The sequence below is a fragment of the Simochromis diagramma genome, unplaced genomic scaffold (genome assembly GCF_900408965.1).
Source record: "Simochromis diagramma unplaced genomic scaffold, fSimDia1.1 OVJJ01000571.1, whole genome shotgun sequence".
Taxonomy (NCBI): domain Eukaryota; kingdom Metazoa; phylum Chordata; class Actinopteri; order Cichliformes; family Cichlidae; genus Simochromis; species Simochromis diagramma.
Window position 1 is genome coordinate 4,449,049 of NW_024386885.1, and position 16,657 is coordinate 4,465,705.

The 16,657-nt window shown below is 44.9% G+C and overlaps 1 protein-coding gene across 5 annotated transcripts in view; it reads left to right on the forward strand.

Annotated features, from left to right (window-relative positions):
* The window catches only part of LOC120734678 (sodium/calcium exchanger 1-like), a 26,770-nt gene extending 10,335 nt beyond the window's left edge, over positions 1-16,435 (forward strand). For 2 of the 5 annotated variants that reach the window (XM_040033627.1, XM_040033626.1), the window contains exons 3-11: positions 3,579-3,685; positions 6,609-6,629; positions 6,760-6,777; positions 6,869-6,883; positions 10,040-10,108; positions 10,525-10,652; positions 11,953-12,052; positions 12,180-12,446; positions 14,321-16,435. In XM_040033627.1, coding sequence (XP_039889561.1) covers positions 3,579-3,685; positions 6,609-6,629; positions 6,760-6,777; positions 6,869-6,883; positions 10,040-10,108; positions 10,525-10,652; positions 11,953-12,052; positions 12,180-12,446; positions 14,321-14,697 — 1,102 coding nt within the window. In that variant the 3' untranslated portion in view covers positions 14,698-16,435. Of the gene's footprint in view, positions 1-3,578; positions 3,686-3,930; positions 4,035-6,608; positions 6,630-6,759; positions 6,778-6,868; positions 6,884-10,039; positions 10,109-10,524; positions 10,653-11,952; positions 12,053-12,179; positions 12,447-14,320 lie in introns of all 5 variants that reach the window. The other 3 variants (XM_040033629.1, XM_040033628.1, XM_040033630.1) reach the window with 3 other exon arrangements.
* Positions 16,436-16,657: the final 222 nt, after the last annotated feature.

Here is a 16,657-nt window from a genome sequence, read left to right on the forward strand (position 1 = left end):
AGGTGATAAAGCGATAGATCGTTCAGCCCAATTCTACTTTTTCTGGATAATCCATCATACAAAATGTAATCAAATGGAAAAGTCTCTTTTTAAAACTTGTTTTATTAGTTTTAATCTTTTAACTTTATGCATCAAGCAAAAATTAAATTATCTGCAACATTCTCTGACTTGAATAAATGAGTTTAACATTTAAACCTATTTTCTGCACATTCCAGCACATAAAATAAAATAATTTTTGTGTTTACACTCAGTCTTTCAAATAGATGCAAGTAAAACACAGCAGAAAATAAATAAAGTCAAAGACTCAGCGGTCCTGTTGCTCTATTTTCACCTGTAAAGCAGGAGTGGGGTAGGCGGAGGTTTACCCTGGTGCAGGTGTGCCGTGGTCAGTGGAAGAATCCGCGAGTTTCTCTGTGAGTTTCCCATTACGTCGTAGCTACTCGGTGCTTGTTCGGAGGTTTAGGGGGTTTTTTCGCTGTAAAAAGAAGTTTTCTTCCCACGCACAGCGGACACTAATGTTTTTGTCACTTTTTATGGAATTAAACTCAAAGTAAGGTCAGTACTTCCACGCTTTAAACGCTGCACGCTCATACTCTCTCCCACACTGGATATATGATCCATTGTTGATCTGCACACAGCTGTTGTCACTAACGTCGCACTCGCTTACGTCACTGTCGTGAGACATTCTCGCAAAACAATCACGGTTTTAGTAACGCAGTAACGCAGCGTTCCTACGGGAACGTAACGGTAATCTAATTACCGTTTTTGCAATAGTAATCCCTTACTTTACTCGTTACCTGAAAAAAGTAATCAGATTACAGTTACTGCCCATCTCTGCTCCTGATTGGGTGGGCTCAGTGAAACTAGGCCTTCTGTCATTGGCCAGACTCTCCTGTAATTATAAAACATAAAGTTTCAGTTAATTCACAGAAAAAGCTTTTTTCTCATTAAGGACGTTTGTGAAATAAATAAAAATCTGACGTTTGTGTCGTAGACAGCAAAACAACTTTCAGTGTTTTCTGTCACGTTGGTGCAGCGTGAATGAGCATGGCAGGAAATGTATTCAAATACAGCCAACAATTTATGCCCTCCTTCACATTTTCCAAAGCCATCCAGGGGGCCCGATTGTGGCCCCCGGGCTTTATGTTTGACAGCCCTGGTGTAAGGTGTCTGTCGCTGCCAGTCAAAGCAGTCTGCGACATCATGGCGGTGTGTGGTCGGATGCCGGATCAGTGAAAGTGTGATGATTTGAAACGTAACAGCTGCTGCAGGTGTGCACACCTGCATCCTGCATGGCAGCGGCTCGCTGGGGGGCTGCCTGCAGCTGCCTGCTGCACGGATGCTGGATGTTCGCTTGTGTTTCCATCTTTTCTCAGGCGGCTGGAGGTGTGGGGGATTTTCAGTGTGTCAGATGTCTTCTGTCTGCTGTGTGGAGCAGATAAACACCACGCTGCTCTCTTCCTTATTAGGCCAGCCCGCGTTCAGGCAGCAGCACCTCGTCCCTGCTCTTCGTCGCAGCATCAGCCCATAAAGCAGACACATCACTGCAGCTTGTTCCTGTCACGGCCGACGACGGGGGAGGTCGCTGCTGGCCGGCGGCCACGTCTGCAGACTCGGTGTACTTTTTATCTCGTTTCTCCTTCCTCCACAGAAACCCTCTGCAGTGATAAAAAGCTGACTTACGTAGAGGTTATATGTAATCTCTGATTTTTATAGAGGCAGTAAATCACACAGACCTCTGCAGCTCGGAGAGCGTTTCCATTTGTAGCTCCTCGGTGCATTCACGCTCTGTCACTGCAACGAAGCAGCTTTCAAGATTTTACAACCCAGATGCACAAAACTCAGGATGCTTATTTTATTTACAATAAAACACAGACAACGAATCAAAGCTTTAAACTGACAACATTTTCCATTGTTAGAAAAATATGAGGTCATTTTGAATTTCATGGCAACAACTTTAAAAAAATTCTGCAAAAAGAGAAACAGGTGAAGGAAGAGGACGCGCGATCACAGCATCAAACCGCCGTCTTAGAGAGGCAGAGGGTCGCCGACCTGCGAAGTCAGCATCTGTGAGCAGCTCAGCGTGTCTTCCATACATACAAGTTACAGCTCCAAAGCTCCTTTAAAACTGATCTGAGGTCAGACCCAACCAAACATCAGCCTGCAGCTCTGATGGGGGCGTGTCAGTGCCTGTGCACCTCGTGATGGAGCAAGACGATGCTAAACCCGCAGTTTAGATTTGCTGTCCTGCTTTAAAACTGATCTCAGAACAGCTCATTTTGTCAGCTTTAACGTGTGATGTGTTTCTGTGTTTGATAAAATGAGTTTATGAGCTTCTGTTTTCAGTCCTGTTTACACAGAGACCTCACATTTACACAGTTAACATCTGAGGACGCGCCGTGGACGTCCGAGTCTCTGCGCGTTCTTTGGTTTAAGGCAAAGCTGTGAGTGTGGTTGTAGCTTTACGGCAGAGAGTCTCGGCCAGGCGGGTTCAGTTAGTGCAGAAACACCTGCAGTGTCCACGTTTCTCCCGTCCTTTCCTGTCCAGCTGCCCTTCCAGCTGTTTCCTTCTGATGGGACTTTTTAGAGTCTTGTGTTCCTGCTATAGAGGAACACAAGGTGCTCCTCTGGTGCTGTGAGATTTACCTCCACCTGAGAGTCACCTGGGCACTCCTTCCATGGTAACATGGTCGATCTGTAACCAGCACTAAATATACTCGAGGTGGAAACAAACAGACGAGTATTAAAATGAGCAGCAGTAACTGTAATCTGCATTATCAGGTTCTTTAAAGATGACTTAAAAGTTAAATAATAATGAATCGGCACAAAGTGAGATCTAAGTCATCCTCGCTGATCCCAAACAACCTTCTGTTTTTGCAGATAAGTTTGATGATGATTTACACTTTACTGGTTCAGGTTTAAATCAGCTCTTTTGTCTGTGAGTTCTTTGGTTCTTTTATTGCTTTTATTTTATTTACAGATTCTTTGGATGAATAAAACTGAAACTCAAACATCCACAAAGCTGAAAGTTTCCTGAAACTGTGACACCAAACAAACCGTGTCCTCGGATCACTGAGAAAGCCCCAAAGCATCAATCTGCTCACATTAAATAAACATGGGAGTGGATGCAGTTTCCATTCACACACACACACGGCCTGCTGTAGCCTCCAGCTCCGCCTCCAACACCGAACAAACAAACTGTGTCATCATGAGATCTCCTCGCCGTCCTCTCGTCTTCTCTGTGTTTCACATGAAATTCAGAAATGACTGGCTCTCTTCTGTGCGTCCTCACACTCCTAACTCTGCTGCCTCACCTGAACAACTCAGATTTGATTTCCTGGAGTCATAAATATTAAGCATAGTACTGGGATGGTTTAGGGTTGGAGCTCAGAGAGCTGCGCACATAACGTTCGTACGAAGCGGTGCTGGCGAACAGAAACACGAGGTCACGCGGTGTGTGTGTGTGTAAATGTCAGCGGCGTCTCCCTCTGCCCGCCCTGTTTCTCCTTTTGTCGTGTCTCGGGCTTCTGCACGCTTCTCCTTCTGCAAACTCTCTTTCTGGCTTTTCTCTGTTTCAGCAAAACCATTCGGATAAATATAATCGATGACGAAGAGTACGAGAAGAACAAGAACTTCTTCCTGGAGATCGGAGAGCCTCGGCTGCTGGAGATGAGTGAGAGGAAAGGTGGGGGGGGTGTCGCCTTCCTGTACCCTGACCCCTTCTATATCACTGATAACCTTTGACCTCAGTCAGCCCTGTTGATGTGGTGTTTAATGTCATAACGAGCGCGGGGAAGTTTGAGTTGAGCTCATCCTTTAATAATCTGAGCTAATCATGTTTTTGCATCCCAGCAGGCAGACGAGGTGTCTGTGTTTGTGTGTGTGTGAACTAATGCATGACCCTTGACCTCTGACCCCCTCCCCCCACAGGAAGATCATAGCCATTAAAATAATCGATCACGAGGAGTATGATAAGAATGCCAGCTTCTACGTAGAGCTGCAGGAGCCGTACTGGAACAGGAGGAGATGGACAGGTGTGGACGGGCACCTTAACCTCTGACGACCTCTGACCTGTCCTCCTTTGCCTGTCTTTGTGGAGTTTGTCTTTGCTGCTGTCACTCCTTTGCCCTCAGCTGGCGTCCTATTGGTCCAGACTGAATTATCAGTGCTGAGAGGTGCTAGGACAGTTTGAGTCAACTTTATCGATATATAAGGCGACAACAAAATCAATGCGTTGATTCTTTTCTCCGGGTTCATAGAAATCTTCACACAGTATTGTTGCCGTTCACTCAGACGTTTATGGCGAACACCCGGTGTCGCTTTTTCTTCTCGTCGGGTTTGTGATGTGAAGGCACGTGTAACCAGGTCACCTGTGGCGTTTAACAGCTCTTGGATGGCCCCGCCCCTCCCTGAGCCTGGTTCTGCTGGAGGTTTCTTCCTGTTCAAAGGGAGTTTTTCCTTCCCACTGTCGCCAAAGTGCTGCTCATAGGGGGTCATATGATTGTTGGGGTTTCATTGCAGGGTCTTTAACTTGAGGCGACTGCTGTGGCGATTTGTGATTTTTAAATAAACTCATTTGGACTGAATTGAATAACATGAACAAATAATGGAAATAATTTTCATGTGATTAAATTGCTTTATTTTAGCATTATGCAATGCTGTTATTATAACTTAATGGAGTTGGATTAACGTATTTACTGCAGTTGAGTCTTAGGCTACGTTCACTCTGCAGGTCTTGATGCTCAATTCCGATTTTTTGATCAAATAAGATTTTTTTGTCTGCTCGTTCACACTACAAATAAAATGCGACAGCAAACGCGCTCTAGTGTGAACGCTCAAAGCGGCCGCATGCGCAAAAGAAGACGTCACACACAACGCGCTCTGTTTAGACCCAGAGCAACAGTATTGTTTGACTGATGGCCCTTAATATAAAGACTTCGGACTTTACGTTTCCCAATTTTTGCTTTAAGTTATTTTGTTATTTACATATTAATGTAAATAACCTAATAATGATCCTTATTGCTGTTTTAGAGGAGCGCTGCTTCAAAGGATAGCTGCAGATTTCTGTCAGAATCTGCAGATTATACAGAACAAAGAAAATGTTCACGTTGTCTTCCCAACAGTTTCACTAACATCTACACTGGATAGCCAGGAAGCGTTCACGATGTCTTCTGGGGCGCTGATAATTGGCGTCTGTCTCGTGTCAGTGACGTAAAAGACGGATTTAATGCGACATGACCATCACACAGCAGTCGCTTTCTAAAACATCGGATATGTGTCGGATTCAGCACCACATACGAAAGTGACCCAGATCGGATTTGAAAATATCCGATTTGTGCCGTTCACACTGTCACACCATGATTTGATGTGCTTTCGCCTGCAGTGTGAACGTAGCCTAACTTAATTTATTTAAGTTGATCCAACCCATGAAAATGATGTTAAATGCCTAAATGCCGAAAAAAATGCCTAATGCTGATAGAAAGCCATTTATTAATGTGGAAATCCTTTTCATTAAGTTCATTTAAAGACTTAATTTTTTAGAGTGTTCAACAAATTCTAGACCAGGGGTGTCCAACTCCAGGCCTCGAGGGCCACTTAATGTAAAAACACTTACCATGGTTACCGGGGCCTATCCGGACGTGATAGGGCGAGAGGCGGGGCAAACCCTGGATAGGTCACCATTCTGTCGCAGGGCTAACACAGAGAGACAGACAACCATTTGCACTCACAGGTAATTTAGAAACACCAACTAACCTAACTTTCCAATTGTGGGAGGAAGTCAGAGTACCCACTGCAAACTCGGCCAGATTGTGGATTTGACCACAGGACCTTCTTGCTGTGAGGCAACAGTGGTAACCGCTGTGCCACTGAGCTGTCAATCCAGGCTTAAAAACAGCAGGAAGGTTCTGATCACAAGGCTCGATACACAACTTTCTGCACGTTTTTGTCTCTGACAGGTTAAACCACAATAAAGAGCGATAGCATACACGTCGTCTGTGTGGTCATCTGCCTCTTATAACTCCAGTGATTTTCCCGTGGTCTCAAATCTTGTGTAATTATGGTCACCACAGAAACAGGAAGTTATTTTGTTCAGATTACCAGTTTGAATCTTTTAAACGTAACAACCGCCCACTTTCATTTCCCTGAGTGTACTGAGGCAGCCTGGGTGTTTCACTGGGTTTTCAGGTGGTTTTTGTGGAGTTTGTGTCTTCGCCCAGTTCGCCTCACTAGAACATGCTAGTTCGTCTTATCTTAGTCCCGGAGAGGCTAGGAGAGAGATTCTCGCTTCCTTGTTGGTCCAGGTGTGGACAGATGCGGATGTGTCCGGTCGAGCTGTGATGCTGGCAGGTTGGGGAGGACGGGTCAGGTCCATTCAGGCTGGACTCTCATATGAAACCTGCACGTGTCCATGTTAATCACACACTTTAAATTTGTGTTAGATGTAACAGTAAACTAACAGCTGACCACCGCTCGAACCGTCGTTGGCGTCACGTTTGTCACGCGTTAGTTCAGCAGCATGAAGTTCAGATTGAGGACAGGTGTGTCAAACAGAGACCTTCTGATGTCACTTCTGCTTCATGTCTCTCTCGTCTCTTTCTTCTCTTCAGCTGTGTTGCTTCAGGAAGTCGGTAAGCCGCTTTCTTTGTCCCCTTCCTGTCTGCAAACCGTTTATGTGTGTCGCTTTCATGATTTCTAAGAATTGCCACAAAACCAAATGACTAACTCTGACTTCCTGTTTCGTACTTGCTGTCCTTTCAGGTGGATTCGTTAAGACAGGTAGGTGAAAGCCAGCAGTGAGACAATATCTGACATGTGAGCATTCACTGTATGTGTGTGTTAATTTGTGCTTTTTGTGACTTTTTGATAGACAAACAGCTGTATGGTAAGATACCTGTCAGTGGTGTATATGTTGGCTTTCAAAGTGTGTCAACACTTAAAGCAACGTGTACAATGGTAGCGGCGTCTTGTAAGCTCTTCACGTGACTCTCATTCATCACCTTTAAACGACGGGCGCCTGAGACGAAGCCCCGAATCTCAGATTTACAAACAGACCAAAGCCCGTTCCCGCTGCTCCACCAGGCCCGAGAAGCATTTGTGTTTCACTGTGGTCACCAACGTGCGACGGGTGATTGGCATATCCCGCGTAGAGCTGGTCATGTGACTGCATGCGTCCTGAACGCCGCCACAGAGTGGACCTAGCTACAGCGGCTTGCAAAAGTATTCGGCCCCCTTGAACTTTTCCACATTTTGTCACATTACAGCCACAAACATGAATCAATGTTATTGGAATTCCACGTGAAAGACCAACACAAAGTGGTGCACACGTGAGAAGTGGAACGGAAATCATACATGACTCCAGACATTTTTTACAAATAAATAACTGAAAAGTGGCTACAGAATTGGAGTCCATCTTTTACGTACAGGCTATGCTCAGCATTTGAAATGCCCTGACCCGTTCTGTGCGTCATCATGATCACAGATGAAACAGCACCAGCGCACCTCTTGTTATGTTTTCTTTCAGGGCATCACGCAGGGGAAGAAGCTCAGGGTAATTTAAACATGGCGTCCATCGGCACGCTGCAACACCATCGTTCCTGTTATTTCGCCGAGCCACAGAGCGTCTCAACTTTAATGAAGTTGGTGGAAATAGAAGAGAAATTATAGTAAATAACATTTTAAGTCAAACACATCAGCAAGTATTTAAAAAATCATCATCCCAAAGCAGCTGGAAGAGCAGGTGTGACTGTCAGGCCGGCTGTTTCCAGACTTCCGGCTGAGCGTGAAACATGCTCTCAGTGCAGAACGAGCAGTTTCCTGATGCAAAGCGATGTTTTGGTCCAATCACAAGCTTTCCCTGAACCTAACCATGCAGGTTTTTAGTTCCTGAAGCTAATGAGTGAGGGATAACAGGAGAAACCCGATGTCAGGACTTATCTTTCACATAAGGATTAGACACAGGCAGCGTCAGACACAGTGGGATGAGAGGGCAATGGCTGTTTGCTAAATGAGAGCCTGTCTTTGGTATTGTGTCCTAGCTGAGACACAATACAGATGAAAACATCTGGAAAGACATTCATTCAGTTCTGTGAAGGCGTGACCTCCGTGGTTCCTGCAGGAACGATCCCATTCAGCTTTCCCTCAAACAGCGATCCTCTCTGGGGTCATTTACACTCATCCGCCTCAAACTCCCAGAGTTCATTTCACCATCCAATCGCCAAGCTTGAAATTCTGTGACGTGAGCTCCCGACAACTTCAGGCTCCGTCTCTGTGTCAGTCTGAACCATCAGCTGCTTCTCCAAGGCAGCGATGACAGACGTTTAAAGAAGGACTTAAACCTGGGAGATGATGGGAAACCTGCAGGAAACGGCGGCTTCGCACCTCACCACTTTGACAACACGTGTGCTCCTCACAGCTTGTGATTGGCAGAAATTTCTCTAAGATCCATTAACCTTTGATCAAACGCTTCCCTGAGGAACCTTCAGAGTGTCCAACATGAAATCTGAGCAGAAACTGTCTCAGACTCGCTCACAGCAAAACCTGGCCTTCGAATTTCTAACTACTGTAGTTACTTCTAGTTACCGTAACAACCCAAAAACCTCGCTGCCATTAACTAACCTTGTGACTCCGCCCTCTTATCTAAATATGGTCACACAAAAACCAATCAGGCGGCCATCAGGTGGACGCCTCAGATCTGCGGCTGATGCTGATGTCACCATTTCTACAGTGTACAGACAACACGTGATCTTTAGAGCCTGTTATTGTGCCAAAAAAAAATCACCTGTTTTGAGCCAATCAGTGAAGAGAAGACTCTTTCTTGACTAGGAAACATCTGGAGGTTTCCAGAAGCCTTAAAATTGTGAGCCAAAGAAGGTTATTTCTAACCAAACTGAGCATGCTCAGATATGCACAAACAGGTCCTCAGCGCTCTGAGATGCTGAACCGTCAGTGTGATCATTAATGTGAATGTTTGAAGGTAAGACCTTCAGAATAAAAGAGGGATCATTTAATCAGACTCTCTGCAGGTTCTCACAAACGTTTACTAAAAAAGTCTTAAACAGCATTAAATTAAATCTCAGACTCAATTCAATTTTATTTATATAGCGCCAAATCACAACAAAAGTCACCTCAAGGCGCTTCATAGATACAGAGAAAAACCCAACAATCATATGACCCCCTATGAGCAGCACTTTGGCGACAGTGGGAAGGAAAAACTCCCTTTAACAGGAAGAAACCTCCGGCAGAACCAGGCTCAGGGAGGTCATTTTATTACTGTTATTATTATTTCAGTTCAGAGAGCAGCACAGCTCATCAATATTTTTAAAAACATCAAATAATACTGCCGTCAGCAGACAGGATTTGTTTTCACTCCTCGCTGCTTCCTGTTAGCATCACATGACCTCTGTAACTGTCCGTTAGTCTAACGCTCAACCCTCCACCTGAATGCCCACCTGAGGAGGAGCTGCAGGTGTAAGCGTCAGTGTTCTGCTCGTGTAAGCAGAGTGGGTGTAACCCCGCCCCCCGGCATGTGCTGATGGTAAAGCACACCCTTTATATTGCTCAGCACAGCCAGCCTAGGCGAACACTGCTACTATGCTAGCCCCGTGGTGCGATCATAGACTGTGTACAAAAGAAGTAAGCCTGTCACTGTTCACGTGCTCACAGCTGCAAAATGCTGTTTGTGGACCGAGCGCACAGTTACCATCCAGTAAAATTAAGTCTCCACATCTCCCACATGAGCCGAGGTAAAGAGACATCAAGCTAACCTTTTAACTAACCTGCACTGGTTGAATGATAACTAACCTTCGTTAATGAAAAGCATCACAGGAACATAAATCCAGATTGAACAGCAAACACACACGTTTCATCCCGATTTTTGAAGTCTATTACTAAACAAAAACACCTCTGACATTTCACAGACTTACAGATTCTGTCCCTCTGAACAGACGCACATTAAACACACAAGCCGTCAGCTTGGTGCTGGATACTGGCTGTGATGATTCAGCCATGTTCTGGTTTCAGTTTCTGTTCACCTGTTCAGGCAGAGACATCTACAGGAAGGTCCAGGGACGAGAGCACCCCGTCCCCTCCAACATCATCAGCATCGCAGGTTTGCCCATCATCTATCTTTTACTGTGCTAACTTTTATCACAGTGTCAAACGAACCATTATGATCATTTATTTTCGTAGCTCTGATCAGGACAGGCACCGCTCATATGTACACGGGTATCAATGAGAGCTGAGCTTTGAGAAAACTTGTGTTATTGATTGTGGGCTTTTGACTGGCCAACATTTCTTCACTGTCAGGGTTTAGACGTCTTCTTGGGAAATCTTTAGTGAGAACTGAGAGCATTTCAACCATCTCTCTCAAAAAACGACTCAACCCCATTAGAAATAAAGTGACAGATATTGGCTTCTGTATCAAGAATAGGCATATTTATAAATAGCTGCTCTCTCACATAATAAGGTAAATGAATCTTAATATTTTTGTTGACTCTACAACCTAATGTTTCCTCTCTGATTCAGAGGACGGGGCTGAGGAGCCTTTGACAAAGAAAGAAGAAGAAGAGCGGAGGATTGCAGAGATGGGCAGGCCAATGCTGGGCGAACACGTCAAACTGGAGGTGATCATCGAGGAGTCGTATGAGTTCAAGGTAGGAGACGTTTCTCTTGGGTTAGTGTGAAATATGTAAGCCCCTTTCAGACGAAACTGTTCTGAGGAGCTCTGATGGCCACTATGCATCAGAGAGCACCAAGAGATCAACCAGGACTTTGTTGTTTGTACCACTAACAAAACAACAAAATCCTCAAATGTTCAGCGCTAACTGTTTTTAACATAACTAATTGAAAGAGAGTACCATGACCCCAAAAACTGAATCCTAAGGACTTTCCCACATAGTTCCTGCAATGTGGGCACACATAAAAAAGGAGACTTCCTCTAACAGTGATTAGAAAAAGGTCCTTTAGTCTGAACTAGCCTGACGAGTCGGATCTAAAGGACACTCCAAAACTCTCTCATAGATTAACGGATAGTTCAGAAATCCACCTGCCAACATCAAGGAAGTCCAATCCCTACACTGTCTTTACATTTTATACATCGCTCCTACCACATAGCATGTTGGACTGTGACCTGAAAGACTAGTATGTTGACTTTGTTCCCTTTGAATCGAGTCGAGCTGATGGCTTTACCTTCAGAGTTACTGAACGGACATTTAGTTGCATCATTAAACCAGGAGGAACCTGAATAGCTGGAGCATCTGGCATTTCTAGCCTTTTATGTGGGATTTTCATCAGTATGTCCTACATAAATGGCTAAATGGTCAAATGCATATAAGAGATTTTCTTTGAAACCTAATGGCGTCTGGTTTGTGAAGCTATACTTGTTAAGTTTAAGGTTCTGCACCCTGATCCGACACTGTTCACCTGCAACATTGTAGCTAGTGGTGAGTCAGCAAAACGAAGACTTCTTGATGTCTGCTTGAAGCGTCTTTAGGCCCTTAAAGGCAGAATATGCTGCTTTGACCGCTGAACAGTGGAGAAACATTCAGAGCTGGAGTTTTATGTCAGATGCAGATGTTCACCACATTCAGACTGGTCTAAAAACAGTCCTTAGCCTGAAAGAGTCTGTAATAGAAAGGCACAAGTCGGACTGAGCCTAAAATGATCACGATGGGTTCTGGGTCCTGCTTCCTGTCCGCTCTTCCCTTGCATGATGCTCACAGAAACTGAAGAATTTCCGATAGTGAGAGAACATCTGAAGCAGGCTTTCATCAGCTATCTTCTACACGTCAGGCAGTGCGACAGTTTCAGACTGAACTTCAGATGCTGTCATCGTCTGAAATGAACGCTGAGAATTCAGCATCAGATAGAAAAAGCTAAAGTAAGGTGGCTGATTTTCAAAATGGTCAGCAGGGCAGTGAAGCTGACATTAGATGTTTCCTGGATGTGTTTCAGAGTACAGTAGATAAACTCATTAAGAAGACCAACCTGGCTCTGCTGATTGGGACCAACAGCTGGAGGGAGCAGTTTGTGGAGGCCATCACGGTCAGCTCAGGTATGAACTAACTCTAACTGTCCTTCTTCAGGTATGAAAACCAACATTAATATAAGCCCTGATTAAGGGCTACCAGTCTGTACCCAAGCCAAGCTTTAAAACTGATTCCTGGCTCTGCTCTCCTCAGGCGATGATGATGAATGTGGAGAGGAGAAGCTGCCCTCTTGTTTTGACTACGTCATGCACTTCCTCACCATTTTTTGGAAGCTTCTGTTCGCCTTCGTTCCTCCTACAGACTACTGGAATGGTTGGGCCTGTTTTGTTGTCTCCATCACTGTCATAGGCATGTTGACGGCAGTGATCGGAGACCTGGCGTCGCATTTCGGCTGCACCGTGGGCCTCAAAGACTCAGTCACCGCTGTGGTGTTCGTCGCTTTGGGCACTTCTGTACCAGGTCTAACACAAACATCTCGTTTTCTTTACTAGGACTTTCAGTCCTTCAGATTTTGTCCAAGGCAAATCCTAATAAAAACATTACAGCAAACAAACAACAGCACATTAAATCAGAACTATCTGTATGAAAACCCAAAAGGTTCTGATTCTGTTCATCTGGACGTTTTCAGTGGGAGAAACATTTCATCATCATCAGGTGACTCCTTCAGTCTCAGGTTTCCAATCTTATAAACAGGACATTTGCATAATGACTGAAACCAGCCCACCGAAGGAACAATGGGCTGGGAGGTCAGCTCCTTAATCTTAATTATGCAAATTCTCATGACCACTGATCAACAACCACTGACCAATGGCCATGAGTCCCATTCACAGAGAGTTGGGGAATGGCTGCAATCACAGCATTGTAAGATGGCAGATGTACCCTTAGGCCCCCTCCTCAATTCAGAGATGGTCTTTCCCTTTTCACGTAAATGGCCTCCTTGACTCCGCCTTCAAACCAGCGTTCCTCCCTGTCCAGGATGTTACATCCTCATCATTGGAAGAGTGTCCACTGGCCTGTAGGTGTGAATATACTGCAGAGTCCTGGCCTGACGAGGTGGCTCTTCTGTGTTGTAGCCAGAGGTTGTTTGGTTTCCCCGATGTATAAATCCTGCCAATCCTCCTGCACTTAACAGCGTACACTATGTTACTCTGTTTGTGTCGGGGGACCCGATCCTTGGGGTGGACCCATTTTGGGGGCAGCGTGTTTTGGGGTTTAAAAGCCACAGAGACGCGGTGTTTAGAAAAAATGCGTCTCAGCTGCTCTGATACTCCTGACACGTACGGGATCACTACAGGTTTTCACTTGGGCAGCGGTTGTCCTTCTCTCCTGGATCGGCTGGAGCTTTCTTTTGGCGCCTTCCCAGCTTTGACAAAAGTCCAGCTGGGATAACCACATTTACTCAGGGCCTTCTTGATGTTCTTCTGCCTCCCTGGCTGCTGTGTCAGTGGGGATGGTGTTCACTCTGTGTTGTAGCGTCCTGATGACGCCCAGTTTGTGCTCCAGTGGATGATGAGAGTCAAACCTTAAATACTGATCCGTATGTGAAGGTTTACGGTACACGTCAGCTTTTAGATGTCCCCCATTACTGATGGAAATCTCACAGTCTAAGAAGGCTAACCTGCCACTGTTCATATCCTCCCTGGTGAATCTGATGGGTCGGTCCACAGAGTTAATGTGATCCGTGAATTGTCGTACGTCCTGAGATTTGATTTTCACCCAGGTGTCATCCACATACCTGAACCAATGGCTTGGTGGTGTTCCAGGGTAGGATAGCAAAGCCCTCTTTTCCACTTCTTCCATGTACAAATTGGCCACGATGGGTGAAACTGGGGAGCCCATGGCACACATGTTTCTGCCTGTAGAACTGACCCTTGTATGTGAAGTAGGTGGAATGAAGACACAGTTCAAACACACTTGGTTGATGCTGAGAGTGGTCCTGCTGCTGAGGTTGGGGTCATCCAGTAATCTCTTACGAACTATCTCCAACGCATCCGTGACTGGGATGCAAGTGAAGAGAGATGTAACGTCGTACGAGACCATGGTTTCATCTGCCTCCATGATGACATCTCTCGACTTCTCAACAAAATCCAAAGTGTTCTGGATGTGGTGTTCAGAGCTGCAGGGTTGAAGGTCAAAGCCAGAAACTTAGAGAGGTTATAGGTGACTGAGTTGATCATACAGACAATTGGTCTTAAAGGCATAGCCCTTTATGTATCTTCCGTACAGCCAGATGAACAGAATTAATTTTGGGGAATTTCTTTAACTGGATGATTGAGCATGCATCAAGCCCTTTTTATCTCAAACATATCTTCTGTCCACTTTCTCATCATCAGACACCTTTGCCAGTAAGGTGGCAGCCATTCAGGACCAATATGCCGATGCCTCCATTGGAAATGTGACGGGGAGCAACGCCGTCAATGTCTTCCTAGGTATTGGCGTGGCCTGGTCAATCGCTGCTGTCTACCACTACACCCAAGGTCAGGAGTTCAAGGTCAGCCCTGGCACACTGGCCTTCTCCGTCACACTCTTCACCATCTTCGCCTTTATCTGCATCGCTGTGCTCATCTACCGCCGCCGACCGGAGATTGGCGGGGAGCTAGGTGGACCCCGTATCCCAAAGATCCTCACCACTTGCTTGTTCTTCAGCCTGTGGTTAATGTACATCGTCTTCTCCTCCCTGGAAGCCTACTGCCATGTAAAGGGCTTCTAACAGTGCCACTCCAGACCCTCTTCAGGACTTTTCTGTTGGATTCTAGGTTGCTGCATATACCAGTGGGCTATTGTCAAACATTTGCTGCATATCTAAAGGTTATAAGAGGGATTGACCTGAATGGATTCGCTGTAGTTCAGTTCACATTCTTCACGATCATGATCATGAACAGGGACAGAGCACATAAAACAAAATAAAATACATTTTAAAAAACATCTTGAATGGGTTGGGGTTACAATCATACTGGGTGGCTTTTTTAAGGGTTTGAATAAAATCTAGTGACTTAGCAGTTTCTATAATTTGTTACTTGTCTGAAAGTTTAGATTGATGAACATTTCAACAGGTTTCTAACAAGTTTTGTTTGTTCTTTTTTCACCTATCTCTGAATATCGGAGTTCTTTAAGGTTCTACTAAAGGTACAGAAGTTTCTCATGTGACGCCATGTACACATTGCTCGAGAGCTGTCTGCCATATCAGACGTGATACAACCACTGGTTGCTGTGGGAAAATGTCTATTTCCTGACTGATTTGCAGTGGTTGCTGGTGATTTCTGCCTCTCACTGGGTGAAATTAGATGCAAAAAAAGGTTTGTACCAGAAAACTCAGAGTGATTGCTTTGGTTGCTACCAGGTTGCCATGGGGAAATGTAGTTTTTCACATTTGTCTTCAAATCCTTGCAAATTCCCAGCAACACCCACTGGAAGTTCAGAAAGTTTGCCTTTAAAGTAATAAGACCACGACAACTGCCATCAGCCTCCAGCAACAACTTACAACCAGTGGTATAATACTGCTGTTTCCCTCACAAACAGATGGTTGCAGCTCTCTAGGCCTGTGTGACCTGAGTACTATTCACCTGATTCTACAGTATCACCATGATCCAAAATGGCAGACAAGTAAGCGTCACATGGTTGCAAACCCTCAGTGAGAGGCTCAAAACCTCTTTGATGGCTTTCTAAAGGCTCCGACAGTACCCGATGGACTCTCTTCTGCTGTGAAGGATCCCTGAAGGTTCTAGTGGAACCCTGAGAACTGAAACTGACTGACTCTGGTGTCCATATTGAACTGTTCTCTGGCTGCTGAGCAATGGTGACTACATTCATTCTCACATACCTCCCAACCATGTAAAAAATCCATCCGAACCTTTCAGCGATGTCTAATGTAAACTATTTAATTTTGACGTGCATGGACTTTAAACCACATCACAAGTAGCCGTGGCGATTAAGGAGAACCGGAGTGACTTATAGTGTTTTAGGTGACTCGGAGGGTAGTGTTGCACCTACATTAATATCTGCACTGAGTTTGAATAAAGGGAGAGTTTAATCAGAGATGCTGTGAACAGCAGCTGGCTTGAGTTGGACCTGAGCTGCTGCTTCAGTGGAGTCAAACACTGAGGAAATAACGATGTATGCTTGAGTGTGAGTTCCTACACCAATGACAGAAATCTGTTAGCAAAGACAAAATTCTGTCATGTGATTGGCTGCTTGGGTGATGTAAACATTAGTTGCGTCTTCATAATGCAGTGTCTTTGTTTCAAGTATTAAAGTAGAGTGTCAGTAAATCGTTCTCCTCTTTGACTGGATCACAGAAATGTCTGCTCAAATCCAAGGCATCAATTTCATGTCAACAAAGAGCAGAACATTATAAATGATACTACAATATTATACATGTATTATACTAAACGAGGGCTGCGATGTAAACCTGACAGGTGCATCGATAGCTCACAGTTAGGGAGCTCAGGTAAGAGAAAAGCAACAATTTCAGGTGTATTTATTGATATTTTACAAAACCAACGTCCCTGTGACGGGTTAAAGCTCTACTGTATGACAAACTGCTAACACAAACATCGGAAAAAAACACAAACATCGATGACACAAGGTTAAAGGCTGAGCTTTGAGGACTGTTGGTTCTATATGACCATTAGCTCTCTGAGGAATCAGAATGTGAAACTTTTGGTTTTGTT